The sequence below is a fragment of the Sapajus apella genome, unplaced genomic scaffold (assembly GCF_009761245.1).
Source record: "Sapajus apella isolate SASKATOON/1434 unplaced genomic scaffold, GSC_monkey_1.0 scaffold121, whole genome shotgun sequence".
In the NCBI taxonomy this organism is placed as follows: domain Eukaryota; kingdom Metazoa; phylum Chordata; class Mammalia; order Primates; family Cebidae; genus Sapajus; species Sapajus apella.
Genome location: NW_022437061.1, coordinates 4,671,110 through 4,698,937, shown reverse-complemented (window position 1 = coordinate 4,698,937; position 27,828 = coordinate 4,671,110). Strand labels below are relative to the sequence as shown.

The 27,828-nt window shown below is 38.2% G+C and overlaps 1 protein-coding gene across 3 annotated transcripts; it reads left to right on the top strand.

The window, feature by feature from the left end:
- Positions 1-27,424, top strand: CCNI (cyclin I). 3 transcript variants are annotated; one of them, XM_032261083.1, is made up of 7 exons: positions 1-1,002; positions 9,144-9,300; positions 15,811-15,939; positions 17,849-17,923; positions 18,068-18,208; positions 18,761-18,991; positions 25,884-27,424. In XM_032261083.1, exons 2-7 carry the CDS (start codon positions 9,187-9,189, stop codon positions 26,358-26,360), a joined length of 1,167 nt encoding a protein of 388 aa, XP_032116974.1. In that variant the 5' UTR covers positions 1-1,002; positions 9,144-9,186; the 3' UTR covers positions 26,361-27,424. The 3 variants fall into 3 exon arrangements, with proteins under 3 accessions (XP_032116974.1, XP_032116975.1, XP_032116976.1); XM_032261084.1 differs by having other exon boundaries at positions 25,917-26,549; XM_032261085.1 differs by lacking the exon at positions 9,144-9,300 and having other exon boundaries at positions 25,917-27,424.
- Positions 27,425-27,828: the final 404 nt, after the last annotated feature.

Sequence of the window (27,828 nt, the reverse complement as noted above, 5' to 3'; positions counted from 1 at the left end):
CCCTTTCCAGTGAACCCTTCTAAGAGCCTGGAGATGAGTAAGGCTGGATAGAACCAAGCTACGCTAGGCTGGACCAGGAGAGCCGACCGTGAGAACCCTTCCCCCAAGCTCAGAGCTCTGCCGCTTCTTTCTTCCCCGGGCGCCTGCGCAGCGCACTCTCCGGCCACCGCACGCCTCCTCAGCAGAGCCTGGAGACGCTGACGTCACCGCGCAGACTGCAAGCAACCCTTCGCTCCTTCAAGGAAAATGAGTCCACGCACCTTCGGCTTTTCTTAGCCCCCAGAAAATGTCCTCCCTCCTTCCATCCCAGTGCCAACGACTTCCCCAGCCCGTCTCCTTTTGGCGGGACTTCTCCGTACTTTCGTTGGGCCCCGAAGGCGGCGGAGAGGAAGAGAAAGGGTGAAAGACCAATTCGCGTTGTTTACAAGGAGTAGGCGAGTCTAGGAATCGATCCGCGAGGGCGGAGCCGAGGAAGCCGGCACTTCTTCCTCCCTTCCCCTCCCTCCCCAGCCTTCCCCGCGGGCGGACGCGGCAGCGCCTCTGCCTCGCTTTTTCTTATTTTTTTTCCCCCCCTTTCCCCTTTCTTTTTTTTTTTTCCCTCCCCCCCTTTCACCATTTCCCCTCGGAGGCGCTTTCCCCGGGCAGGGGCAGAGCCGGTCTCACCCCCCGCCTCTCCCCGGCCCCCGCCGCCCTATGGCGAGAGGGAGCCCCCTCCCCACCCGGGCTCGAGCGGCCGCGGCCTCAGGCCGGGGGTCATCATGGAACTAATTCGCTGACGAACCCAGAGGCCGCAGCCGTGCGTCCCGCTCGAGCGCTAGCGCCCGCGTTCCCCGGCCCGCTTCCGCCTCTTCTCCCTTCTCAGTCAGCCCCGTCGTCCCGCGCGCATCGCCGCCGCGCGTCGAGCAGAATGAGGTGGTAACGGGCCCCCGGATGACCCCTCGTCACCATTGTGAGGCCTACAGCTCTGCCGGGGAGGAGGAGGAGGAGGAAGAGGAGGAAAAGGTGAGGGGCGGGGGCGGGGGGCTTGACGCGTCTCCGCGGCCGGCGCCGACGCGCTGGGGCCCCGCAGCTCCCCCCGCGCCACCCGAGTGGCAGCACCCGTAGGTGCGCTCTGCTTGCCGGTGACCCGCCCTCCCGCATCCCCCCCACCCGGGGGAACCTCGGGGCCGCTCTCTTCGTCCTCCCGCCCCAAACAGACCTGGCACCTGCCCAGTTGAAAACGGCCCTACTGTGTTCTCTTTAGGGCCAGTTTTTGTGTTAGCGAGTAACGTGTGTGTGTGTGTGTGTGTGTGTGTGTGTGTGGCAGCAGCAAATTACCTACTCTATAGTGCGTGTTGGAGGCTCGGCGAGCCTGTGTTTATACACAAAGAAGGGACACGCCCCCACCTTCAGCCTGAACGGTCCTGCGGGGACTCCGGGAAGATGCCTAACTTTGCAAAGCGGAGTCAATGCCAAGTGAATGGGGTGAAACTCCGGTGCTGGGAAATTCGGGGGAGGGCAACATTACCCAGGGCTTGGGGCGGGTGGGTAGGGAAATCCGGAGGAGGTGAGATTTGAGTTGTACCCAAAAAGCCAGATTAAATACCGGAATTTGAAGGAGGGCAAATGGGCCTCTGATGGAGCTGGGGTTCCGTTGCACATCGTTTTGGCAGAAGTTGAGAATTGGGTAGCACAACAGTGGGAGGCGTTTCGGGAGGTAGAATGGATTCAGACTCTGAACTAAAATATTTAGATTTTATTCTGTCAGTAGGGAGCCACTCTGTGTTGAGCAGCAGAGCATTACAATAATGATGTTAAATAACAACACTTGAGGCTTATCTGCCAGGCATTCTCCTAAGTGGCTTGCAATTCATTTAATCCTTCCAAGGCTGGTAGTAGGAGCCTCATCTTACGGATGAGGAAAACTGAGACCTACAAGATTAACTTTCTCCTTAGGCAACAGGGCTAAAACCCGGTAGCCAGAATTAAGTCTGACTCTACGCTGTGTGGTCTCTGACCTGAGAATGGATTTGTTGAAATAACTGCTAGCTTTTCTAGGTCGTTTGTGGCAGATGAAATAGAAAGGATTGGTCAAACAGATTAAGAAATAATGGATGGAATAGATTTAGATTGGTTAATTTGGGACCAGAGAATTTCAGAGAGATTCTGAGCCTCTGGACTAGAAATTTCTTAATACTGATGAAGTATCAAGAAATACACAATCAGCATGTGTTAGGGAAGTTCAGTAAAGTTGATCTGCAGTTACAGATAGTGAGTTTATGTGGTAATGTGACATCCTAGTAGGTTAGAATGGGTCTTACAATGTGTCTTGCTCAAGATTGGAAGCTGAGTCTGTGTTTTATTTTGATTGTGTAATACATTAAAAATAAACATCTTCCTGTGTATGTTTCTTCGTCTTTAAAATGGGCTTTATGGCTGAAATGGGGGTGTAGTGAAAAAATTAAAAACTAGAAAAAAATGGACTTACTAATACCAATTTCATGAAGTTGTGGGAAGATTACATGAGTTAATATGGCATAGCACTTTGAACAATAGGTGGCCAAGTAGTAAGCACTGGGTGCTTTACTTGTTAAGCTTTTTACAAGTGAAGCTGTTATTTATTAGGCATAATGCTAAATTCTGGAGATGGACATCAAAGAATTCATTATAATAGGAAAGGCAAGTCTTCCAATCACAAAGCAATTAAATGTAAAAGTAGAATTATGTCCAAGTACAGATGAAGGAAGGCAGGGCACAACTGCACAAATTTAGAGTCTTACAGACTGATGGCAACTTTAGGAAGGTAGGTATGAGCCAGGGGACATTTAAAGTTGAAAGAACAGTTTTCATACATCCTTGGAGATCAGGAAAGAGCATACACTTGGAATTGCAAGTACCTTTAATTTATTGTTTCTAACGCATAAAGTCAAGGAGGGAATGGTAGAACTTCAGGTGTCTTGTATGGTCACATTAATCCTTCCTTTCAGAATGGGAACTAAGATTCAGAACTCAGCACCAGTACAGGATTATTAATGGAATTGGTATGATGATGATAGTAAATACAATAATACATATTAGTGAAGTTGTTTATATTGTATACCCAGCACTGTGCAGCACTTTTCCTCGGAGCAGCAGGGGGCCGTGTATATATATCTGAAGTAGTTATGCTGTACAATAAGCATTACCTATTACCTCAGACATTTGATAAGCGTGGAGAAAGGAGAAGCAGCAGCAATTGAGCAAATGGGAGGAGAAATGTGAAACTGGTTTAAACTTGTATGTGTGTAAAAAAATGCCAACCAAAATATAGTCTTCTGTTATTTCCTGCTTTTCTAAAAAGCATGCAAAATTGGATGTGACCAACAATTAGGCTTACAGTAACAAGATAGAACTATATAGTTGTTTTTTAAAACAGTAAAATTGTATTTTAAATGTTCACATTTTATTTCTTAGCAGAATTTATTAATCTAACTAAATGTGTGTTTCACATTAGAAAATAGGCTTTTGTCAGTAAAAAAAAACCAAAGCCCGTGATTTCTGTATCATAGTATGTCTTACTGGTCTTGTCTTTTGTTCTCTTTATGTAGAACATACATATGACCCTTTACTGCTAAATATTTCACAAGAATAGTAATATTCTCTTATGGAATCACAGCGAATTTTTCATTTTTGGTAAATTCAGCATTCGATACATTGACTTGTGTAATCTGTCCCAATTATGTCATTTGACCCACTAATGACCTTTACACCATTTGTCTCCTTCCAATACAGCATTCAGTTGAGGATCAGGTATTGCAGCTTCTTTTCTATATTTGTGTTTATTTTCTTCAGACAGTTTCCCTCTGTCGTGCAGGCTATAATTCAGTGGCATGATCTCAGCTCACTGCAACCTCCACCTCCTGGGTTCAAGCAGTTCTCCTGCCTCAGCCTACTGAATGGCTGGGACGACAGGCATGCACTGTCTTGCCTGGCTCATTTTTGTATTTTTATTGGAGACAGGGTCTTACTATGTTGGCCAGGCTGGTGTCAAACTCCTGGCCTCAAGTAATCCACCTACCTTGGCCTCCCAAAGTGCTGGCATTACAGGCATGAGCCACCCCGTGCAGCCAATTTTTCTATGGCCTCATTGAATCTGTAGCATCCCCAAAGGTATCCCCCATTGTTTTTGTCTTGCAATTATTTGTATCCTGTTTTAGTTTTTTCTTTTTAAGAGATTATCACTTTGTTGCCCAGGCTGGAGTGAGGTGGTATAATCATAGCTGACTGCAGCCTCAAGCTCCTTAGCTTACGTAGTCCTCTCACCCCTGAACCTCCTGAGTAGCTAAGTCAACAAGCAGGCGTGCAACATCATGCTTGGCTAATTAAAAAAATTTTTTTGGTAGAGACAGGGGTCTCACTCTGTTGTCCGGGCTGGTTTCAGACTCCTGTCCTTGAGTGCTCCTCTCACTTCTGCCTCATGTAGTTCTGGGATCACAGGCAAGCACTCACCATGCCCCACCTTTTGTCCCATTTTTTAAAGTTTAAGGAAATTTTAACTTTTTTGTTGTTGTTGTTAGTTTTCTCTAGAGTGACCAAAGAGTGATTCCTTTTTTTTTTTTTTTTTTTCCTATTGATAATGTATTGCATTTATTTCTGAATCTTGAAACAAGCTTGCATTCCTGGAACAAATCCCAGTTGGTTGTGGTATATAATCCTTTGTTTATATTGCTGGATTCAGTTTGCTAGTATTTTGTTGAGAAATTTTGCATTTCAGAAGAAACACCAATCTATAGTTTTCTAGTGATGTCTGTCTGGTCTTGGTAGCAGGGTAATAACTGACTTCAAAGAATAAATTGGGAAGCATTTGTAAAGAATTGCTGTCAGTTTTTCTGAAAATGGTTGGTAGAATTAACCAGTGAAGCCATCTGGGCATGGATTTTTCTTTGACGGTGCTTTAAAAAATTACTATTTAAAAAAATTAAAAAAAATTACCATTTAAATCTTTTGTTATACAACTACTCAGCTTTTTTATTTCTTTTCTTTTTTTCTTTTGGAATTATCTCACCAGTGCAGGTTTTTATTTCTTAAGTTTTGGGATTTTTTATTTCTGGAAACTGGACTAATTCATCTAAATTTTCCTATTTAGTTGCATATAGTTGTACATAAAAGTTTTTTTTATAATTTTTATTTTTCTTTTTTTTTTAGTGTAATTTTTATTTCTGTAAGCTAGGTAATGATGGCCTGTTTTTATTTCTGATTTAGTAATTTGTCCTCTGTATTTTCTTGGTCAATCTAGCTGGCTAAAGGTTTGTCTATTTTGATCTTTTCAAAGAATCAGCTTCTGGTTTCATTGACTTTTCACTGCAGTTTTTGTACTCTCTACTTCATTAGTTTCCATTCTAGTATTTAGTATTTCCTTGCTTCTGTCTTGCTTTTGGAACAATTTACTTTTTTTTTTCCATTATCTTAAAGGTGGAAGATTAGGCTGTTTATTTGAGATGCCCTTATTTAGTAGAGGCATTTTAAGGAATTATTTCTAAGCACCGCTTCAATTGTATCTGATAAGTTTTGGTATGTTGTCTTCATTTTCTTTCATCTCAAAGTATTTTCTGATTTCCCTTGTGACTCTTCTTTGACCAGATACCTTTGTTTTAAAAAAATTTATTACAATTTAAATATTTGAAAGTCATACTGAGGGCTTTAATTGTAGGCAATTGGAGAACACGAATCCTTTGAACCTAGTTTAATCCTTTTCACGTGTGTGTGTGTGTGTGTGTGTGTGTGTGTGTGTGTGTCTCTGTCTCTGTGTCTCTCTCTGCACGTGCCTGCAATCTCAGTGACTCAGGAGGCTGAGGGAGGAGAATCACTTGAGCCTAGGAGGTGGAAGTTGCAGTGAGCGAGATCGTGCCGCTGCACTTCAGCCTGGGCAACAGACTGAGACTGTTTCAAAAAAAAAAAAAAAAAAAAGGCAAAAAAAAAAAATGATTTTAGACTGCATTTATGGTAAAATTAAAGCTAATTTAGAAGAGGTAAAATATTGTGAGGTACTATCAAAGTTTTCAGCTATGAAAAAGATGAATTGGTGAGCATGACAGCACCCTTCAAAGATGGGAAAGATTGGTGTGAAAGAGATTAGATTTTGTTGGGTTAAGGTTCTGAACAAGGATGTATCAAAAGAAGGTACCAAAACTCCACATACAGTGGGTTGGGGCAGGTGTGGGTAGAGTTTTGTTTTTGGTTGTATGTTTTTGTTTTGGGCCTCAGCAGTTGAAACTAGAACAATTGATTGGGTCTCTGTTTTGTCAGAGTACTGTGGTGTGGACGCAGTGAGTAACAAAAAGATGATATTGGCAGATGTGACTGCAAAGGAATTTCTTTATTTAGAGAAGGGTCTCATTCTGTTGCTGGGGCTGGAATGCAGTGGCATGATTTTGGCTCACTGCATCCTCAACCTCCTAGGCTCAAGCCTTCCTTCCACCTCAGCCTCCCAAGTAGCTTGGACCACAGGCACACACCACCATGCCTGCCTAATTTTTGGATGTTTTATAGAGATGGAGTTTTACCACGTTGCTGAGGCTGGCGTTGAACTCCTGGATCCACCTCAGCCTTCCAAAGTGCTAGGATTACAGGCACGAGCCACTGTGCCTGGCCAGGAATTTATAATCTAGTTGGGGAATTAGTGGAAAGCTGCTTTATGACATGATTAAAGAATCAAGAGTTTTTAAAAGAAATTACCTTTGAGATAGGTCTTTTTGGATTAGTATTAGTTCTTTTTCCTTAGTTATTTATACTTCATTGTCTTAGTATGAAAATATTTCATGCTAATTTAAGATTTGCAAAAATGCAGGAGTTTAAAGACGTAAAAATTAACAAAATCATAATTTAGTTAACCAGAGTTAATCCCTAGCAAGTTGAGAAGCAAGTAGGTAGCTTATGTGAAGTAGTACATAGGAAAGAGGATAGTAGATGGAGGTGGGATAGAATGGAAATGAAAGAACTGGTTTGCTATTTTTGGCTTTTTCAAATTTTTAAATTAAAAAAAAATTGGAACTCTTCTAATGTTAATTCTGGATGTTTTAAAAAATTCTTAGAGGCCATAAATCTGAAGTATGTAATATAGCTACATTGAGAAGCTAACATAGCTATAGTTGAGAAAGTCAAATCGTTAGTGAAATTTATAATGAAAAACAGCATTCTCCTACTCTAGGCTTTTCTCACCCTTTTCTTACTCCGCAGAGATTAGCCACCGCCAACCCTCTCCTGCTTCTCTTGTTATTTAGGATCACATTTTCAAATAACTTGCCCTACTGCTGTTTTTGACATTTCAGTTTGAGATACACGGATTTTCTACTATGAAATGTAAAGACGTGGCTTTTATTTTACCCTTTTCCAATATCCATAGTTATGTCTCCACGTCCTCCCAATGTAGTTATGTTGAGATCCCTATTCAGTGTTTTCACTAGTATTGTTGTATAAATATTGTGATGTATTATTTACTTTCTTAAAATCTTTTTCTGAAGTTAATTACCTTTTTGCTTAGTTTTCAACAAATCTAGCTAAACCTTTTCACATTCTTTAGCAATTTCTTTTTTTTTGAGACGGGGTTTCACTATGTTTGCCAGGATGGTCTCGAACTCTTGACCTCGTGATCCACCGGCCTCGGCCTCCCAGAGTGCTGGGATTCCAGGCATGAGCCACCACACCTGGCTCTTCAGCAATTTCTTAATCCAATTTTCTACACACAGTCAAACCTCAAGTCTGTAGTTTGCTTTTTTTTTTTTTAAACCTAGAAACCAGCATGGTGGCTCACGCCTGTCACCCCAGTGCTTTGGGAGGCCACGGCAGGATTGCTTGAGGCTAGGAGTTCAAGACAAACCTGGGCAACATAGCAAAACTGCATGTCTACCAAAAAAAAACTTAAAAAAAAATTACCTGGACTTGGTGGTGTGCATCTGTTGTCCCAGCTATTTGGGAGGCTAAGGCAGGAGGATCACTTGAACCCAGGAGTTTGAGGCTGCAGTGAGCCACTTCACTGCACTCTAACCTTGGCAACAGAGTAAGTGTCTGTCTCCAAGTACATACGTGCATATGTACATAAAACCCAGAGACATTTCTCTTGGACTCTGTTGTTTTGCACTGCTAAACTTGCTATTTAGACATGCTCATTTTAGAGTGCTAGTCATTGTACTGTGGAGCTTTCTAGGTTAGAACTGTACAGTAGAACTTTCTTCATTAATAGGAATGTTCGTTTTCTGCACTGTCCGATACAGTATCCACTAGCCACATGTTGTTATTGAAATAGGGCTATTATGACTGAAGAAATAATTTTTAAATTTTATTTAGCTCATATTTAAATATCCACATGTGTAGCTAGTGAATACTGAATTGGATTTTAAGATGATTTCATGCTGGAGGGGATTGTTTCATACTGAAGAAGTGGGAATGGGTAGGATTTAATGTAATTGATATAGTCTCTTTTTAAATGAAGAACAAAAGTTAGTGGCCCTTATCTGATCAGGTTTTTAAGAGGAATGTTTGGAGTAACTACTTCCTTTTTTTTTTTTTTTTTTTTTTTTGAGACAGAGTCTTGCTCTGTCGCCAGGCTGGAGTGCAGTGGTGCAATCTCGGCTCACTGCAACCTCCGCCTCCTGGGTTCAAGTGATTCTTCCACCTCACCCTCCCGAGTAGCTGGGACCACAGGTGTGTGCCACCACATCGGCTAATTTTTTTGTAATTTTAGTGGAGATGGGGTTTCACTGTGTTGGCCAGGATGGTCTTGATCTCTTGACCTCGTGATCCACCCTCCTCAGCCTCCCAAAGTGCTGGGATTACAGGTGTGAGCCACCATGCCTGGCCCTGGAGTAACTACTTCTAAGAATTTCTGGTAAAAAAGCCAGTAACAAAGTTTTGACAGTTTGAAACAGTAATAACATGTTTTGATCAGAGTCCAAAGGTTCTATCGATTACATGGCCTTGTTTTTATTCTCTATAACTGAATTTCAGATTTAAAGTGTGAATGTTTTCGATAACTGATTATTTTGGTATTTTAATATGATTTTTAAAGAGCTATAAAATCCTATACTGCCTCATAACATTCTTATTTTATGAGTTGCTTAATAAGTACTTTATATAATGCTGCACTTACTTTATAACTAGTTTAAAAACATTTGTATTTGATTTTGTAGGTAGCTACATCAAGCTGGGTAACAGACAGATCCAAAGGATATCATGAAGTTTCCAGGGCCTTTGGAAAACCAGAGATTGTCTTTCCTGTTGGAAAAGGCAATCTCTAGGGAAGCACAGATGTGGAAGGTGAATGTGCGGAAAATACCTTCAAATCAGGTAATGATTTTTCTCTTAAGAGAGATGAATTTTATTAGAAATAAGCATACTATTGCCATATATAATAATACCTTCACACTGCATTGGAGGCATGTGTACCGTTTAAAAATGTGCTGTATTTGAGAGACATCTCCCTGTTCTTTCTTTCTTTCTTTTTTTTTTTTTTTTTTAATGCTATAAGGTCTCACTCTGTCATCCGGCTTGGAGTGCAGTGGCATGATCTCAGCTCACTGCAGCCCCCGCCTGCCTCCTGGGCTTAAGTGATCCTCTCACCTAAGCCTCCCGAGTAGCTGGGAATGCAGGCACATGCTACCACGCTTGGCTAATTTTTTGTATTTTTGGTAGAGATGGGGTTTCACCATGTTGCGCAGCCTTGTCTGGAAGTCCTGAGCTCAAGCAACCCACCAGCCTTGACGTCCCACAGTACTCGGATTATAGGCATGAGCCACGATTTCCGGCCCCCTCTTTTTTAAAAAATCCTGCGTCTACTGTGGCCTTTTCTTTTTGAAACAAAAGTTAACTGTTTTTGTTTTTGTTGACCTGTTTTGTTATCTGAGTTACAGCTTTAGGAAGATCAGTTTGTTCTATTTCCTCATAATATATACTAACAGTGGGAAGCCTTCTTTAGATATATAGTTTATAGTTAGCCACAGAGGCTGAACACCTTCATACCATTGTCTTTAGTCAACAAAAAACCTACTCTGGTCAATAGTGGTAACGAGTTCAAGTGAACTATTAAGGTAATACCAATGTTGGAAGCTTTTTAGAAGATAGCCAGCTGGCCTGCTAACTACTGTTGGCTATGTAGTTTTTCCTTTAGAAATTTTATGTCATATATAGTTATTGTTCACTGTGAAGTTTATTCACTCTGAAAAAACTTTCAGAGTTTTTTCAAATATCTTACACATCTTTTTAGTATCTTAACATGGTGCTTGGAAAATAGAATAGTGGTCAGATGTTCTTTAATATGCATGAGTGAATGAATGGCAAATATGTAAGTTCCTCCTGTGTTGTTTTAGGTTATCCTTTGCTCATTGGTTTTTAAAGGGTATATGTCTTTTTAAATTTAATTCTGATTTTTCCTACTTATTCTTTCCCACAAACTAAAGAAATACATTCTTCATTTATTGTTACTTGTCATTATGCAAACTGATTAGTTAGCCTGAATGAGAAGTGTTTATATATATGATATCTCATTTAATATCTCATGTAATCCTTTCAAAAAGTAGGCAGTAGTCCCAGTTTGCTCAAGACTTTAGCTAATAAGTAGTAGAATTATAATTTGGGCTGGGCATGGTGGCTTATGCCTATTATCCCAGCACTTTGGGAGGCTGAGGTAGGCAGATCACCTGAGGTCAGGCATTCAAGACCAGCCATGATCAACATGGCAAAATACCGTCCCTACTAAAAATATAACAATTAGCTGTTGTGGTGGCTCATGCCTGTGATCCCAGCTAAGGCTGAGGCATGAGAATTGCTTGAACCCAGGAGACAGAGTTATAATTTGAACCTTTTCCTAAGGCAGTCCTCTTTTTTTTGTTGTTGTTGTCTCATATTTTTGTGTGCATGTGTGATTTTTAGATTAATTGGGAATTCAAATCATTTAGCAAATGTCTTTTGAGTATCTGCTATATTCTAGGCACTATTCTAAGCATTGGAGATACGACAGGAGAAAATAAATTCCTGCCCTTATGTTGTCACATTCCACTGAGCCTCAAAGCTTTTTTATAGCTGCTTGTAGGACCATTCTTTTCCTCCTCCTGCTATCTCTTTGAGTCAGCATGTAACCAACAATAATATATTTTTACAACATGGTCTTTGAAGGTGATAGTCTACCTAGATTGTAGTATATTGCTATATTACCACATAATCTGACCTATTTCTTTCTTTTTTGTTTGTTTGGTTTTTTTTAGAAGGAGTTTTTCTCCTGTTGCCCAGGCTAGAGTGCAATGGCACAATCTTGGCTCACTGTAACTTGGGGTGGCCCAGGTCTGGTGGGGTTAGGAGAAAAGATAGGAATGGGGTAAGGGCTATAGGGGCTTGAGTTTTGGGGTAAATACAGAATGAGATAAAGGGCTATAGAGGCTTGAGTTGTTTGCCAGAGTAACCCCCAGGGACATTTCTCTATTCTAGTTCTAATTCTTTTATTTTCTTCTAGGGACTGGCATTTTTTTTGTAACCTCCCTTTCTACTGTTGCTGTAACTTTTCTAATTTTATTTGAAGTGTTGGTGAAAATGTAAAAATAAAATATTTTTAAGCTTTCTCTTATGCCTTTTCCTCCAGTTTTCTTCTGACTTCCGCTGCCTCAACTAAACTGTATTTTGAAGTCAGTCTCTTGTTTAATTTGCATCCCCTGTCCCCCAATTTAGGACAGCATGGTCATGAAAGAATATTATACACCTATCAATCACCATCTATGTGTTTCTGCCATACTCTGCTTCCCTTACCATAGCACAAAGTATTATAATTTTCTGATTATTTGATTGTGAGTTTCCTTGAGGGGTATGGTTGTGTCATTTTTGTTTACTTGCATATAATAGACTCACAGTAAGCATTTAAGTGAATGGTGATTATCATTTCTTTATGATTCATTCAGGTACCTTACTGTGTTCTTGGCACTTGCAGAAAATTTCTAGTACTTTCAAGTTCATGATAATTTTGTTACATGAATTTTGGGGAAAAAGTGGAAACTGGTCAAAGTGGCACATACTGTCAGTTGTTCTCAATTTATTTTGCCAAAGCACTTTTGATTTACAAAGATAAAACACTGCCACAAATTGTTTATATACAGATGATTTTCAATAGAATTTTATAACTCTAAGGAATCTTAAAAACAGCTTTCCTAGTCATTCTCAACTGGAGTTTAGGTTTGCTGCTTCCTACTTTATTAAAGCCAAAAACAGAAATTTAATTTTTTTTTTCTGAAACAGGGTCTCGCTCTGTTACCCAGGCTGGGGTGCAGTGGCTCAGTCACAGTTCACTGCAGCCTCTCTTTCCCAGGCTCAAGTGATTGTGCCACCTCAGCCTCCCAAGCAGCTGATATCACAGGCATGCACCACCACGCCTGGCTAATTTTTTTATTTGCGGAGATAAAGCCTCACTATGTTACCTGGGCTGGTTTCAAACTCCTGGGATCAAGCAATTTTCCCACCTTGGCCACCTAAAGTACTGGGATTACAGATGTGGGTCATGTCCAGAAATTTAATTTTTAAAAAAATGTTGAACATAACAGTAACAGGTGCAATGAGATGCTGTGGGAGCATAGGAAGGTACTTAGCCCAACTTGAATTATCAGGAAAAGTATCTGGTGGGAAGTAACATCAAAATAGCTTTCAAGATCTTGATACATAATAAGGCAGGTGAGATAGAGAAAGGAGTGTGTTCTAGTCAGAAGGAACAATATGAACAAAGGAGCAGTGATGTAAAATAGCATAGCAGGGGCAAAGAAGAATCATAAATAGAAGTTACTATTCTTACAGCATGAAGTTTAAGACAAAGTGATAAAGGATATCTGAGGTTAGAGAGGGAAGTCATAGATTTGTATGCCATGCTGGGGAATTGTAATTAATCTTTTAGGTAATGGTGAACCTTTTAGAGTTTAAAGGTGAGGATGGTGTGTATTATAAGGAAGAGACTAGCAGCATGTGGCATATAATAAATATACAGAATATATATTAATAGCAGTCTATATTTTACCATGTTGAATCAATCCATTATAAATTTTCTTTAGGATTATTTGTTCAACTACTGAATCCTAATCCTATTTGAGCTGTCCATATGAGAAAAAAAGACAGTTCATCTGATGAAATCAGGAAATACTGTTTTGGGCTTTCTTTCTCTTTCTCTCATTCTTTATTTTAGAGAAATAGGAGTGAAATGAATTACTTAGGCATAGAACTTTTTGTAATGCTGTCATGATAATATTACTATTCAGTACAGGTTTGAATTGATTTGAAAAAGTGACGTTAGACTCAGTATTACTTTAGTTAAATTGAGTCTTCTTAAACTATCTTTTGGGTTTTAAAAAAAATTGTTACTAGTTTTGGCTAATGATGATAAAGTTGGCCATGCAGGAATGCTTTTCTTGGCCCTATTGTTAAATTTTAGTATATGGTATATGGGCCAAACACAGTGGCTCACACCTGTAATCCCAACACTTTGGGATGCCAAGTCGGGAGGATTGCTTGAGCCTGGGAGTTCAAGACTAGCCTGGGTAACATAGGGAGACCTCGTCTCTACAAAAAGTAAAATTAGGCAGGGCATATGGCTCACAACTGTAATCCCAGCACTTTGGGAGGCTGAGGCAGGTGGATCACTTGAGGTCAGGAGTTTGGACCAGCCTGGCCAACATGGTAAAACCCCCTCTCTACTAAAAATAAGTAATTAACCAGGCGTGGCACAATCCTATAATTCCAGCTACTTGGGAGGCTGAGGCAGAGAGAATTGCTTGAACCCAGGAGATGGAGGTTGCAGTGAGCTGAGATGGAGCCACTGCACTCCAGCCTGGGTGACAGAGCAAGACTCTGTCTCAAAAAAAAAAAAATTACTGAGCATGGTGGCACGTTCCTCTGGTCCTAGCTACTTGGGGTGCTGAGGTGGGAGGATCATTTGGGCCTGGGAGGTCGAGGCTGCAGTGTACCATGATTATGCCATTGTATTCCAGCCTGGGTGACAGAGCAAGATCCTGTCTCAAAAAGTGTGTGTATATATGTATGGAATATTGAAATTCACAGATACTGTCATGATCTCTTTCATGACTAATTGTTACAGTGTTTAAAATAATTATTCATACATAACATTTTGCAGATTTGTTTTTCTGACATTAGAGAATTGGTAGTTTAGAGATGGGAAAGGAGAACTAATATTTGAGTGCTATTTGCATTCTATATATGTGCTTTACATAAGTTACATCATTTAGTTATAACTGTATTCTCTTTTTTTTTTTTTGTATGTTTTGTGATTCTTCTTACAATTATATGTTTCTGTTATTGTTTAATGCCAAACACCATTTAATGTAATCTGTCATTCAGGGATTTTTTTTTTCTCCCTTACCCCACATTGTATCTCTACCTGAAGGTTGGAGTTAATGGTGTTCTTATTTTCATAGCTACTATAAACCATTGTTCCTTTTATCTCCCTAAAAGCCTCACCACTTTCATCAGATTATAACGTCAGCTACCTCTCCTGGGAATTTATTTCCTTGTTGTTGATGTGTTTGGCTGGCTTACTTAACATTACTTTTCCTTATTTGTTGTGGCATTTTAGCTAAAAGCTCATCTTGATAGGAATTTAATTTCTCTTGAATGCTTATCTGTTCATCCAGAAGTCTTATGACTGCTTTTACTTGGTTCTTAGGGATTTTTATGGACCCCTAGTCCAGAAGTAGATCTTAAAGTGGCCTACATGCAAAATTACAGCTAGATCCGGGGAATAACATCTAGTGTTCCATACCATTGTAGGCTTACTATGATTAACTTAGGAAATATAAATGGACTCTGATTACAGAATGATAGCCCATTTAAATAACTGAAATCAATAGTAATAAATGAAAGATACCAGGGACAACAGATGAATTATACATTTAGAGATGATGAAAAAATATTGAACAGGAAATTAACCTGAAGTAGATTACTATTTTGAAAGATTTCCATAAACACAAAACATTATTGTTGTTTTAATTTTCCTACATATTATTTGAATATTCTCCTTATAGCTATTTCAAACTGTTTGAAACTACAGTTTGAAATAGCTATAAGGAGAATACTGAATGTTCCCAACATAAGCAACCGGTTTTGTATTTTTAATGGTGACTCCAAAATTCAAGAGTAAAAGTTTTCTAATCACTATTGCTTTAAAGTGTGTCCCTGCTAAAAATTAAGCCTCTACTCAATAGGCTTATGGCAACAATACAACAGTAATGTTTTGTGTTTGTGGAAATCTTTTGAAATAGTAATTTACTTCAGGTTAATTTCCTTTTCAATATTTTTCATCATCTCTAAATATATAATTCATCTTTTGTCCCTGGTATCTTTCATTTATTATTACTGATTTTAGTTTTTTAAATGGGTTGTTATTCTTTTATAGTTCATTTATATTTCCTAAGATAAGTTAATGACTATTTGCTGTGAGAGAAATACACTATATTTTCTTAATCTTAAGAGTTGGGAAAAAATTCCAGAATTACTATCAGTTAATAATAATGTTACTTAAACTTTAAAAATGTTATATTCCCTGAATACCTAAATTTAATTAAACTGTGGATATTTGGTGAGATGACATAGTGAAAATTTTAATAAAGAGTAGGAGAATATTGAATATGGATATTAAATGTGGAAACTTTACATAAAGTTTCATATTCATCTATCTTAAGTCTGATAGCTTTTCAATAACCTTAACATTTTAAAACGTATTTTGTAGTATTTCCTAACCTTTTATGAGAGAGAATTCTAAACATACTCTTGATAATAGCTCAAACATTGTCTTCTGTGTTTAAAATTGTTCCCTTCTAGAATGTTTCTCCATCCCAGAGAGATGAAGTAATTCAATGGCTGGCCAAACTCAAGTACCAATTCAACCTTTACCCAGAAACATTTGCTCTGGCTAGCAGTCTTTTGGACAGGTTTTTAGCTACTGTAAAGGTAAGTGTTTTAAGATAAACATACACATAACCTCATTTGCGTGTAGTTATGCTAAACCAGAGCCTATTAGTAAACATTCTGTAAGGTGGAAAGAATTGGAAAACTCTTCTGGAGAATGATGTATGTACCCATAAGATGACATGGTGGTGTCTTCTGCTATTGTTTATTTTATTTTTTATTTTTTGAGACAGTTTCACTCTGTTGCCCAGGCCGGAGTGTAGTGGTACAATCTTGGCCCGCTGCAACCTCTGTCTCCCAGGTTCAAGTTATTTTTGTGCCTCAGCCTCCCAAGTAGTTGGGACTGCAGGCATGTGCCACCATGCCCAGCTAATTTTTGTATGTTTAGTAGTGACGAGGTTTTGCCATGTTGGCAAGGCTGGTCTCAAACTCCTGACCTCAAGTCATCGGCCCATCTTGGCCTCCCAAAGTGCTGGGATTACAGGTGTGAGCCACGTCACCCAGCCTTCTGCTATTGTTTAAATAGCAGAAGTGTTTCTGGAAGTGTTTCTAATTGTATTCTGTACTTTTCTTTTTGTTACAAGTATTCACTTTTTTAGCCTATGAAAGCTTTTATCTCTTGATTTTAGTACAAACCATATAGCATCAGCAGAATATTTAATCATTTTCTAACATATTGGTGTACTAGAGGTTGACAAGAAATCAGACTAGAAAAGTATAAGCCTATTATTGCACGTTTTTCTCTGTCACTACTTATTGAATATCCATACTGTTTGGCTTTCTGAAAAGTATTAAGTGCTTTCTATGGGCATACTTTGAAATATAACAAAATGTCATGAAACAACTTCAGTATATTTTTGTTGAATGGCAGCATACAAATAATTAGGTTTTATATTGTCCCCATTGCTATGTCATTGGTTGTGTCAAGTTAGTCATAGTAGGCCCTCAACATATTTAAAGCAGAAAATTAGCATTTATTTAATGGCAAGGCATGAAAGAGTAGCAAAGTATTTAAACTGTAGGCATTAGTATGCATAAGAATATGTAAACTGGGGGGAACTGTCAGTTAAATGCTTTATTAGGTATACAAAATAGAAGCCAAAGAATTATGGAGTGTAAGCCTGAATAGCCGCTCAGTTTCAAACTTATACTCTTAAGAGACTTACTAAACATGACAGGACCCAATAAATAAGAAATATGAAAAAAAATGAGATATTTGGCAAAATTCTCTAATTGTTCCAGAAATTTCTCCAACTTTGTTTAAAATGTTTAATGTAAGAATCTCATGATAGAAACTACAACAATGTATGTTCACTAATAATTTTTGAAAAATACACTGTCCAAGGAAGGACACTAACCTTAAACTTATCTTTCTGTGGAATTATCTGTGAAAGGTAGGTTAGATGTGGTAGAGAGGGAGGGATAAGTGGTATGGACTTGTTGCTGAGATAAAAGTAGGCATTTTTCAGATATTCCAGATTGCAGACAATTAGCTTTAAAAAATGTTTATATACACACAAAATATATTTTTTAATTTTGGGAATATTTATTTAAAAACTTGCAAATCAAGCTTTTTCTGCCGGATAGAAATGACCTTTGGTTAATTGGCTTTGATTGAATTTTGAGCAATGGAATGGATGTTATTTTTGTAGAATATCATACGGCTAGGATTATAATGTTAAAAGTTAGCTCTGGATGCACTTGATCTTAGTGTACTTTCCTTTCTTTCATTTTACTTCTCTAAAGCTTTTTAATAAACTTTTTTTCCTGCTCTTAAAAAAAAGTTAGCTCTGATCTGAAAAGCAATGATGAGTGGCAGTCACATTAATTGAATTCCATAGCATTGTGTGTATACCTGTCTCATCTGCGTATCTAAGTTTTTAAAACAGTTGTAAAGAGGTAATAAACCGTTTTTGAAAAATCACTAAAGCTGCCCTCTTCAAAATTTTAGGCTCATCCAAAATACTTGAGTTGTATTGCCATCAGCTGTTTTTTCCTTGCTGCCAAGACTGTTGAGGAAGATGAGGTAAAAATTCCTTTCAAGATATGTTTCTTTGGTGAAAATTTCTCTCCATTTATTAACTTGCTTCTTGTTTGCCAAAACAAAAATTGAAAATGAGTTTCTTTCTGTCCTTTTCTCCCTGTCCCTGTTCCCCTTTGCTTTGGATAGAGAATTCCAGTACTGAAAGTATTGGCAAGAGACAGTTTCTGTGGATGTTCCTCATCTGAAATTTTGAGAATGGAGAGAATTATTCTGGATAAGTTGAATTGGGATCTTCACACAGCCACACCATTGGATTTTCTTCATATTGTAAATATACCCGAAGTCTTTTAGTTTCTTATTTGAGTATGTAGTCTTCAGTAACTTAAAGAATAGATTGCTACTCATTTATTTAGTACTGATTTTTAGGAAAAAAATTTATTGATATTCAAGGAAATATTACAAATTAGTATCTATGTCATATCACTGAAGCTTAAATAGAAAACTTAGAAATAGGTTAGGGTGGGCATGGTGGCTCACACCTGTAATCACAGCACTTTGATAGGCCAGGGCAGGCAGATCAGTTGAGGTCAGGAGTTTGAGACCAGCCTGTCTCACATGGTGAAACCCTGTCTCTTCTAAAAATACAAAAATTAGCTGGGTGTGGTGGCAGGCATCTGTAATCCCAGCTACTCAGGAGGCTGAGGCAGGAGGAATCACTTGAATCTGGGAGATCATGCTACTGCACTCCAGCCTGGGGGACAGTGAGACTCTGTCTCAAAAAAACAGAAACAAAAACAAATTGAATAAGTTGCATCCATTTTTATATGTAATTTCCTAGATAATTAAATAAAGTTAAAATGATGTTCTTGTGATTTTCAGTTCCATGCCATTGCAGTGTCAACTAGGCCTCAGTTACTTTTCAGTTTGCCCAAATTGAGCCCATCTCAACATTTGGCAGTCCTTACCAAGCAACTACTTCACTGTATGGCCTGCAACCAACTTCTGCAATTCAGAGGATCCATGCTTGCTCTGGCCATGGTTAGTCTGGAAATGGAGAAACTCATTCCTGATTGGCTTTCTCTTACAATTGAACTACTTCAGAAAGCACAGGTAGGTGTGTTAGTCTAATTAAGTTGTGTTTTTTTAAAGTTTTTCTATTATTGGAATACATAGATTTACCAAACTAAAAGACATTTCTAATGTTGTAATGGCAAACCATTCCTAAGAGTAGACAAGAGTAAAGTATACATTTTAAATTTACAGGCTAGATGTTCTGTGTTTTCCTTATAGAATTTAGATAGTATTTTTAAGATTCCTTTTCACCATTTCTCTTAGATTATTTATCTTTAAGAATTCTAAAATGTTACTAAGATTGTTAATACCATATTGTCCTTTAGTTTTGTGTAAAGAAACTTCCTAGCTACATCTGTAGGTTTTACTATAATACTTCTTCACTTCACTTATTTTATAACAGATGTCAAAAACAAAAATTGGAATAAGTTGCTACAAGCGAATGATTTATTGTTGGCTAGTAAGTGAAATATTTATACCAGACTGGTGGCAGGTAGAAGCTACTTTTCTGAAAGAGGTTTTGCCCTGGCAGTTCTGTTATTACCTAAGATTAGTTTGTAACTTGTATGTACAGATCGTTATAAAATGTATAGGTTGATCATATCAACCACCTAAGTAAAATGTAAAGGTTCAGTGGAGAAAATTCTCATTCAAATGGAAAGTTGGTGATATTGCTGTATGTTAGCAACTACTTTGGGAGAAGGCTTACTGGTTCTATTCATGTCACCAAATAGAACTTACCAAGTTTAGATCTGTTGCAAACCATTTTCCTGCCAGCTGAGTCCATAAAAGACTCATGAACCTACTTTCCCTTTGTATGGCTATTTATTCTTATTTAACAGTAGTTATTCTGATTTGTTTTATTGGACTTTACTTAGAAGATTGTTAAATTCTAAGCCTAACATTTTGCAATAAACTAATTGTAGCAAAGAACTACAGTTATTGAGCTAAAAATTCAGAATATTAGAAAAACATAATAGTTGAATTTTTTTAAAAGAAAGTTATAATTGATCTTACAGCAAATATTTTAAGAAGTATGTCTGAAGAAAATGAAGCAGGCAAAAAAAAAATTTTTTTTTAAAGATGTGAGTGCTTCCAAGAATTTTAGGCTCTAGTTTTTGAGCAGAGGAGGGCCCAGTCTTTTCATAAAAAAGGTTGATGATCAGAGCAGCATGTTAGCTAGAGATCTGTCTATGTGGTATAACACAGGCTGCTTTACATTTTCAAGGGATATCTTTTAATTGTCTTAGATTGAAATAATTAAATGCTATAATGAGAATAAATCCTAGGAGGTAGTTCCTATTTAGTGAGAATTTTTAGAAATTATGATAAACCCCATTTAAATGAATGACACAGAAAATTTACTTTGCCCACCATGGAGTGTTAGAAAGAAAAGTTGAATATTAATCACTCACATTAGACTGTGAAGTAGAGGAATAGGGTTACTAGAAAACCTCCTATATTACATTATTTTTATTGGAACAAATGCATCTCTCTTAATGCCTTCTGACTTGGTCTCTGTGCTTATTCTCAAGGTAGTACAGAAAAGATTGCTATAGAAAGTGTTAGTGTCAGAGGACAGATTTTGAAGCATAAATAATAATGTTGTAAAAAGCATGTGTATTCTGTAGCTTTCAGATCATGTTCTCCTAGTGAAAAACACTGGAAAACCTCCTGATTCTCCTTAGTAAGTTTTCTGGTGCTAGAGGAAGAATATAGGCACTGAAACTTTTTTTTTCTCCTTAGCTGAAGGAGAATTACAGACCTGGGATTTGACAGAATCTTTGGAGAAATTATTCAGCTTCTTTATAGCTCCAGTGTAGGGAACTGGAGACTTTCTTAGAGACTGTGTAGAGCCACTTAGTAGTGATTTAAAAGAACCAGTGCTTTTTTTTGATACCACACAAACCTTAAAAATTCTAGTTCAGTGGTTTTCATAATTGGTTTTAAAAGTGGAACCCTTTCCCAGTCCTCCTTCCCCCAAGAAAATCTTGTACACACACAAATTCCAGAATATAGAATAGAAAAGTAGAGCTATACTTGTGTTTAAGGGCAGAGTGCCACTCAACATGGCCTTTTCCCTTCCGTAGCTGAAGATTTACATATGTAGTGTAGGTTTAGATTATATTATTTAGGTAGTGTTTGGACGTAATTTGAAAACCACTATTCCAATCCTCTCATATACCTATGTTAATAGTTATATTCCAAAAACATTTATCGAGAAATCTTTGTTTACACATTGGAAATAGTGAATTTTTTTTTTAAAAAGAGATTTGCCTCATGTAGTATTTAAGTTGCGGTGAGGAAGACAGTGAACAAAAGAAAAGTCATAAATCTTGGTAGAGACTTTGGGACTTGTTCTTGCAGTTCTGTTCTAACACTGACCAATGTGGTCTAAACATGGATGGCTCCTAGTTCTTTAGGACTCATTTCTGTTTTGGCTAAGTTTCCTGTGTTCGGGTAAGAATACCAGGGCTTAGGTCTTTGTGATTAGACCATGACAAGGCCACAATATCAGATACTCTTCCTAGTTTTCTGGTTTTAGTATAGGAAACTTGCATCAGATTGATGAGATCATGCCAAAATATTTGTGACATGATTCCCAGTGTCTTGGTTTGAGGAGAGTCTATCACAGACATACCGTGCTGTGTGCAGGCCACTATCGGTAGTTCTGCCTGAGCCCCCTCTTTGAGACAAAGCATGGTGAGTGTTCCCAGGTTTGAAAGGCAAACTTCTTTTGTCCCTCTTAACCTCCCCACAGCTACACTCCCTTAAGCTCTTGCGCCACCTGTTGATCACCATTCTGGGATGGCAAACGTCTTTCTCTCCTTACCCTTCTTCTACCCGTGTTCTGTTGTGTGGTTGCGCTCACGTCCTCCTCTTTCTGATGCGGCCCACCCTGATAGACTCAGGCTGTTAACTTTGCCTAGAGTGGTGGTCTTTGTTTTTCCTAGCTGGGCAGTAGTCAAAGAACATGCTCTAGTTTAAAACTAAAGTAGGTACAGCCATAAAACAACAAAATCATGTCCTTTGCGGCACCATGGATGCAGCTGGAGGCCATTATCCTAAGTGAATTAACACAGGAAGAGGAAACCAAATATCACACATTCTCACTTAGAAGTGGGAGCTAAACATGGGGTACACACAGATATAAAGATGGCAATAAGATAATGAGATATTTGTGTTATTATAACACAAATAGAAAAGACCTTAAGATAATAACATAAAGATGGCCGTAGAAACTGGGAACTACTTGGGGGAGAAGGAGGGGAGCAAGGGTTGAAAAACTATTGGGTACTGTGCTCACTGCCTGGTTGACAGGATCACTTATACTCCAGACCTCAGCATTATGCAATATATGCACCTAGGTAATAAACCTGCACATGTACCCCCTGAATTTAAAAGTAGGGGCAAAAAAGCAAATTAAAAACTGGCTGGCCGTGGTGGCTCATGCCTGTAATCCCAGCACTTTGGGAGGCTGAGGAAGGCAGATCGCCTGAGGTTGGGATTTCGAGACTAGCTTGACCAACATGGAGAAGCCCCGTCTTTACGAAAAATACAAAATTAGCCAGGCATGGTGGCATATGCTTGTAATCCCAGCTACTCAGAAGGCTGAGGCAGGAGAATCATTTGAACCTGGGAGGCGGAGGTTGCAGTGAGCCGAGTTAGTGCCCTTGCACTCCAGCCTGGGCAACGAGCAAAACTGTCTCAAAAGAAAAAAACTAGAGTAGGGAGTTAAAGAAGCAGACCCCATGAGTCTCCTGGTTCTTTTTGAAGGTGGCTATGATCAGACTACTCCAGCTGGTTGTTCTCAGTGCTTTTTGCTATTCACCAAAGCTGGATCCATCTGGACCTACCATTTATGTCATTTATTGTTAAATAATAAATATTCTCTTGACACTTCATAGTTAGAGTTCATTTTAAGTCCTTTGTACCAACTCTGTTAGAGGACTTGTCTGTTGAGAGTTTTGGTAGTTCCAGTATATGTGTTTGTTTTGTTTCTTCCACTGGATCTCAAGAAGGAACAAATGATTTTGGCTTTTTATAGAACAAATTCAGATTGTACTAGATTAGTGGGAATTTATGTTATTTTGGACAAAGGACTTACTTGGGACTTGGGTGGAAGTGGAGTTAATATAGATGGTTTTGTTTTGAATAATTTCTAAGGTCTTTTCTAGCTCTATCATTTCTTGTCAGTCTTCCACCTCTAAAATATAACTCTCTATTTACTTAGTTTTTTCATGCAGAAAGATTATAGTGACATAGTCTTCCTCTTACTTAAATAGATCTTTTTTTAGGATTCTACCATGGTATTGATTCTGCCATGGCATTAGAGTGACCAAGGCATTACAGTATTTGTGGTATTTTTAGTTTTCTGGCCAATAAATATCATTCATTTGCTAAAGAACATTTCATTAAATGAGGTACAGTTAGCTGTTCATATCCGTGAGTTTGGCATCTGAATTCGACCAACCGTGTATTGAAAATATTTAGGAAGAAATTTCACAGGTCCAAAAAACAAACCTGGAATTTGTCACATATGAGTATTACACTGAATCCACACAGATGAAGTGATATGAAGGCATTCTATTAGGTATTACAAATAATCTAGGGATTTTTTTAAAACAGGGCCATGTGAGTGGGTTATATGCAAATAGTACACTATTTTATATAAGAGACTTTAGCATGTTTGGGTTTTGTTACCTGTTGGGAGATCCTAGAACTAATCCCCCATTAGTTAGTTACTGTGGGATAACTGTACTTATTTTTTAGAAATAATTTCTGTACTATAGCCCCTTTTTCATTTCCCAGTTTCTTTCATTTCTTTTTTGTAGGCTTTTAAAAATATTTGCAGAAGCTCCATCCTTTCTCTGTGCTTTGTTCCAATGTCTTTAGCATATTTCAGCTTGTTCTGCATCCCTGGGATACATGATAAGACCTAGCCTAAATATAAGCTTGATAGTTAGGGACTACCTTAAGTGTTATGTAATTCTTTTTCTTTTAAGGGAGGAAAAAAATTTCTAATACTAGTGCGTCTTACCCATAGTATGTTATCTAGTGGCTTTCAAACTAGGGAAAAAAATCAGTGAACAAAATGGTAGCTGCTAAAATCTGCCATTTTCTTGTGTATTTCTTACAGTTTCAGTTATTTTGCATTTGTATTATACAATGACTAACATCAGCCTTTTACCATTCTTTCCTCTGGTATTTTTCAGTAACAATGAATATATTTAGAGATAAAAATAATTTTGTAACCAAGTGTGTTCTTACAGTGCTTTATTTTCCTCTGTTTTCTCTGTGGTGTTGCAGTCACGGTGTGTGCTACAGATTCTATGAGGATGAATAAGACTTGGTCCAGAAATGTCCAAAATACCCAAAACTGGAAAAAAGTGATCCCTGATAGTTAAATGGTTAAGATAGGCTTCCTGAAGGTCATGGTATTTAGCCTGGAAGGAATGGGCAGTACAATTTGAACAGGTAGAAATAAGATGATTAAGGGTAAAGTAAGAAAGGGGAAGATTTGTGCATCATAAAGAGCAGGACTGTTTTGCTAGTAAGAGTGTAGACCACAAGTTGAGGGTATGCTAGGAAATAAGGCTAGAAAAGAAGGTTGGGGTCTGATTATGGAATTCTTACTAAACCAAGGAGTTTAGCTTATTTTTGATAGGCATTGGGGTGCCACTGAAGAGAGTTGGAGAGGAATGTATGATGCTAACTAAGGTTATTTTGACAGTGCTATAATTATTGGGAACATGAGGCAGAAAGACACTTTACTACAGGTAATAATTTGAAGGCCTTCAATGTATAGTCATTGTGCAAGAAACTTAAGGATCAAAAGATGAATATAATACAATGCCTGCATCTTCGGTCTTGTAGTCTATAATGGAAAGGCTAAATGGTTAAATAGATTATTATAATGAAATGTGGTAAATATGTTAAAAGAGTTTAGTGTCTATGTTTTGAGATAGAGTCTTGCTCTGTCTGTTGGCCTGGCTGGAGTGCAATGGCTTGATCTCAACTCACTGCAACCTCTGAAGCCATTCTGATGCCTTAGCCTCCTGAGTAGCTGGGATTACAGGCATGTACCACTGCATCCAACTAGTTTTTTGTGTTTGCAGTAGAGAAGGGGTTTCGCCTTGTTAGCCAGGCAGGTCTTGCACTCCTGGCCTCAAGCAGTCACCCGCCTTGGCCTGCCAAAGTGCTAGGATTATAGACATGAACCACCACACCTGGCCATAAATATGTTAAAAGGTTGATATAAAACAGATGACTGCGGCATTTAGGTTGTTTGCGGTGTTGAGGGAGTGAGGGATAATTCCAGAAAGGATTAATAATTGTCCTTAAGGGTAAGGAGGAATTAGCAAAACTCCCAAATTAAAAACTTTACCCAAACATTTCATCTTAGTGTTGAGTCTATATTTAATATAAAATACTAAATTTTTCATTTACTGCTTTAAAATTCTTAGCTTCCCTCCTTATCCCTGATTTACAATTTTTTTTTTCTTTCGGTCTTCATAAATTCATAATGAATGTGTTTATCAGTACTTTGGACTCCACTGGAAAAAAATTTAGAAGAGGCCAAGAGGGTATGATGAAGGGCCTTCTAGAGAGGGGGAATAGACTGAAAAAAAATAAATAAATAAAGCAGACATTGGATATATAGCAGTGAACAAGAAAGTAGTTTCTGCTCTCATGTAAATGTTCAGCATACTGTTGCAAATATAGAACTCAAGTTCCAAAGATATTTATAGTAGAAATACAGATTTGGACCAAATTTCTAAGATCATGATAATGGATGGGTAGGCCAGATAAATAGATGAGTATGAAGTAGAAGATGTAGGGAGAGAAAAGACTCAGCAGGGACAAAAAGCACAGGGAGGAAAAATGGCCAGCAGAGATAACAGAGCAGCCTATGTTAATTAATGATCAGCTGTGGTGTTTTTTTTTCCCCCCTCCGGCCCAGATGGATAGCTCCCAGTTGATCCATTGTCGGGAGCTTGTGGCACATCACCTTTCTACTCTGCAGTCTTCCCTGCCTCTAAATTCCGTTTATGTCTACCGTCCCCTCAAGCACACCCTGGTAACCTGTGACAAAGGAGTGTTCAGATTACATCCCTCCTCTGTCTCAGGCCCAGACTTCTCCAAGGACAACAGCAAGCCAGAAGTGCCAGTCAGAGGTACAGCAGCCTTTTACCATCATCTCCCAGCTGCCAATGGGTGCAAGCAGATCTCTGCTAAACGCAAAGTAGAGGAAATGGAAGTGGATGACTTCTATGATGGAATCAAACGGCTCTATAATGAAGATAATGTTTCAGAAAATATGGGTTCTGTGTGTGGCACTGATATATCAAGACAGGAGGGACATGCTTCTCCTTGTCCACCTTTGCAGCCTGTTTCTGTCATGTAGTTTGAACAAGAGTTACCTTTGAGTGTAAACTAAGGTAGACTACTCTGGGAATAAGAACATGGAAAGTGAGGAAAGGCTGTAGAAGGAAATATACCTTAACAGGCTGATTTGGAGTAAGCCAGAAAAAAAAAAACAACTCATTATTTATGTGGCTAATTATAATTCAACATTATTTAAGCACATAAAGACCACAAAAAAAAAAAAAAAAACTGAAAGATCCAAACTTTTTTTAAACTTAAAAAAATCACTTTGTAGTATGTCAGTCGCACTTTTTTTCTGCCATAATGTAATGTAGCTTGCCCCGTCAAAAATTCAGTTAAAATTAATAGCCAGCAAACCTGTTTCCCCCTCAGCATCCTGATTTAATTTTCCCATTACTTTTGCTTGCTTCTCCATTTAATAGTTAGTGAACTTTATGCATGTTGATCTGTATTCTGATTTTCACTGAACAGGAAACCCCAAAATTATTTTTTAGCAATTGAATGAACAAATTATTTTGGTGTGACAGCCATGATTCAAGTTCCAATTAGTTTGAAAAGGGTATTTTGGAATTGTCTCATATTAATGAGAAGGAGCAACAGAAAAAGTTCCCATATTACCAAATTGATTTAAAATTATGGTTTTCATTTTTGTTTACCTTAAAGTGATGCTTAAAAGTTGCATTTAATTAGGACACTTAGATTTGTTGAAAGCATTTTTGATATTTGTATAAAAGATTTGTGATAAAGTTAATATATCCTGGTGCTCACCAAAGAAACATGTATGTAACAACTGAAATTAGATTTTTGTAACTGATTAGTTTTCACTCATTTATAATCAGTAGGAGAGACTGTCTAGATGTTGGGGCAGCTCTATGATTTGAGTCTGTAACATGTCATAACTGAATTAAGTACCCTAGTTTTATGTTCAGCTGTTAGAACTTACTCCCCCTACCTCCCCAGGTTACCTATCTCTCTTAATGACTTCTGGATCCTGAGCTCCCTTTGCAGTCTGAAAAAGGTATTGCAGTCAGAACTGTGTACTGATGATAAAAGTCTCTGGTAGCAATAAAAAGTTGTCCTTAACTTTTGTTTCTGTGACTTTTTTCTGGTTGTGAAGAGGTACAGGTTCTTGATTGGCTAGGCACTGCTATTTCAACTAGAGAAAACAATGGAAAGACTAAGAATGTACTTACTGAAAATAAAACATGAAGAAAAGGGGATCTGAATGTAATTGAGGAATACAGGTTTTTAGACATAAGAATTTTTCTTTTATGGTATTCACTGGTACACTGTGAATCTTCCAAATAGCAAATTCTCATCTTAATGTGACTGCTTGTGAGGGTAGGCTCAGACCCATATCTTTAAAATATGTCATTTTTAATTTTCAGATTTAGCAGAACAAGAGTATTTTCAGGGGTCAACATCTGATTTGTAAAAAAATTTTGTGGTAGGGTCGACTACCTGTTTTATGACCTTAAAATCCAATT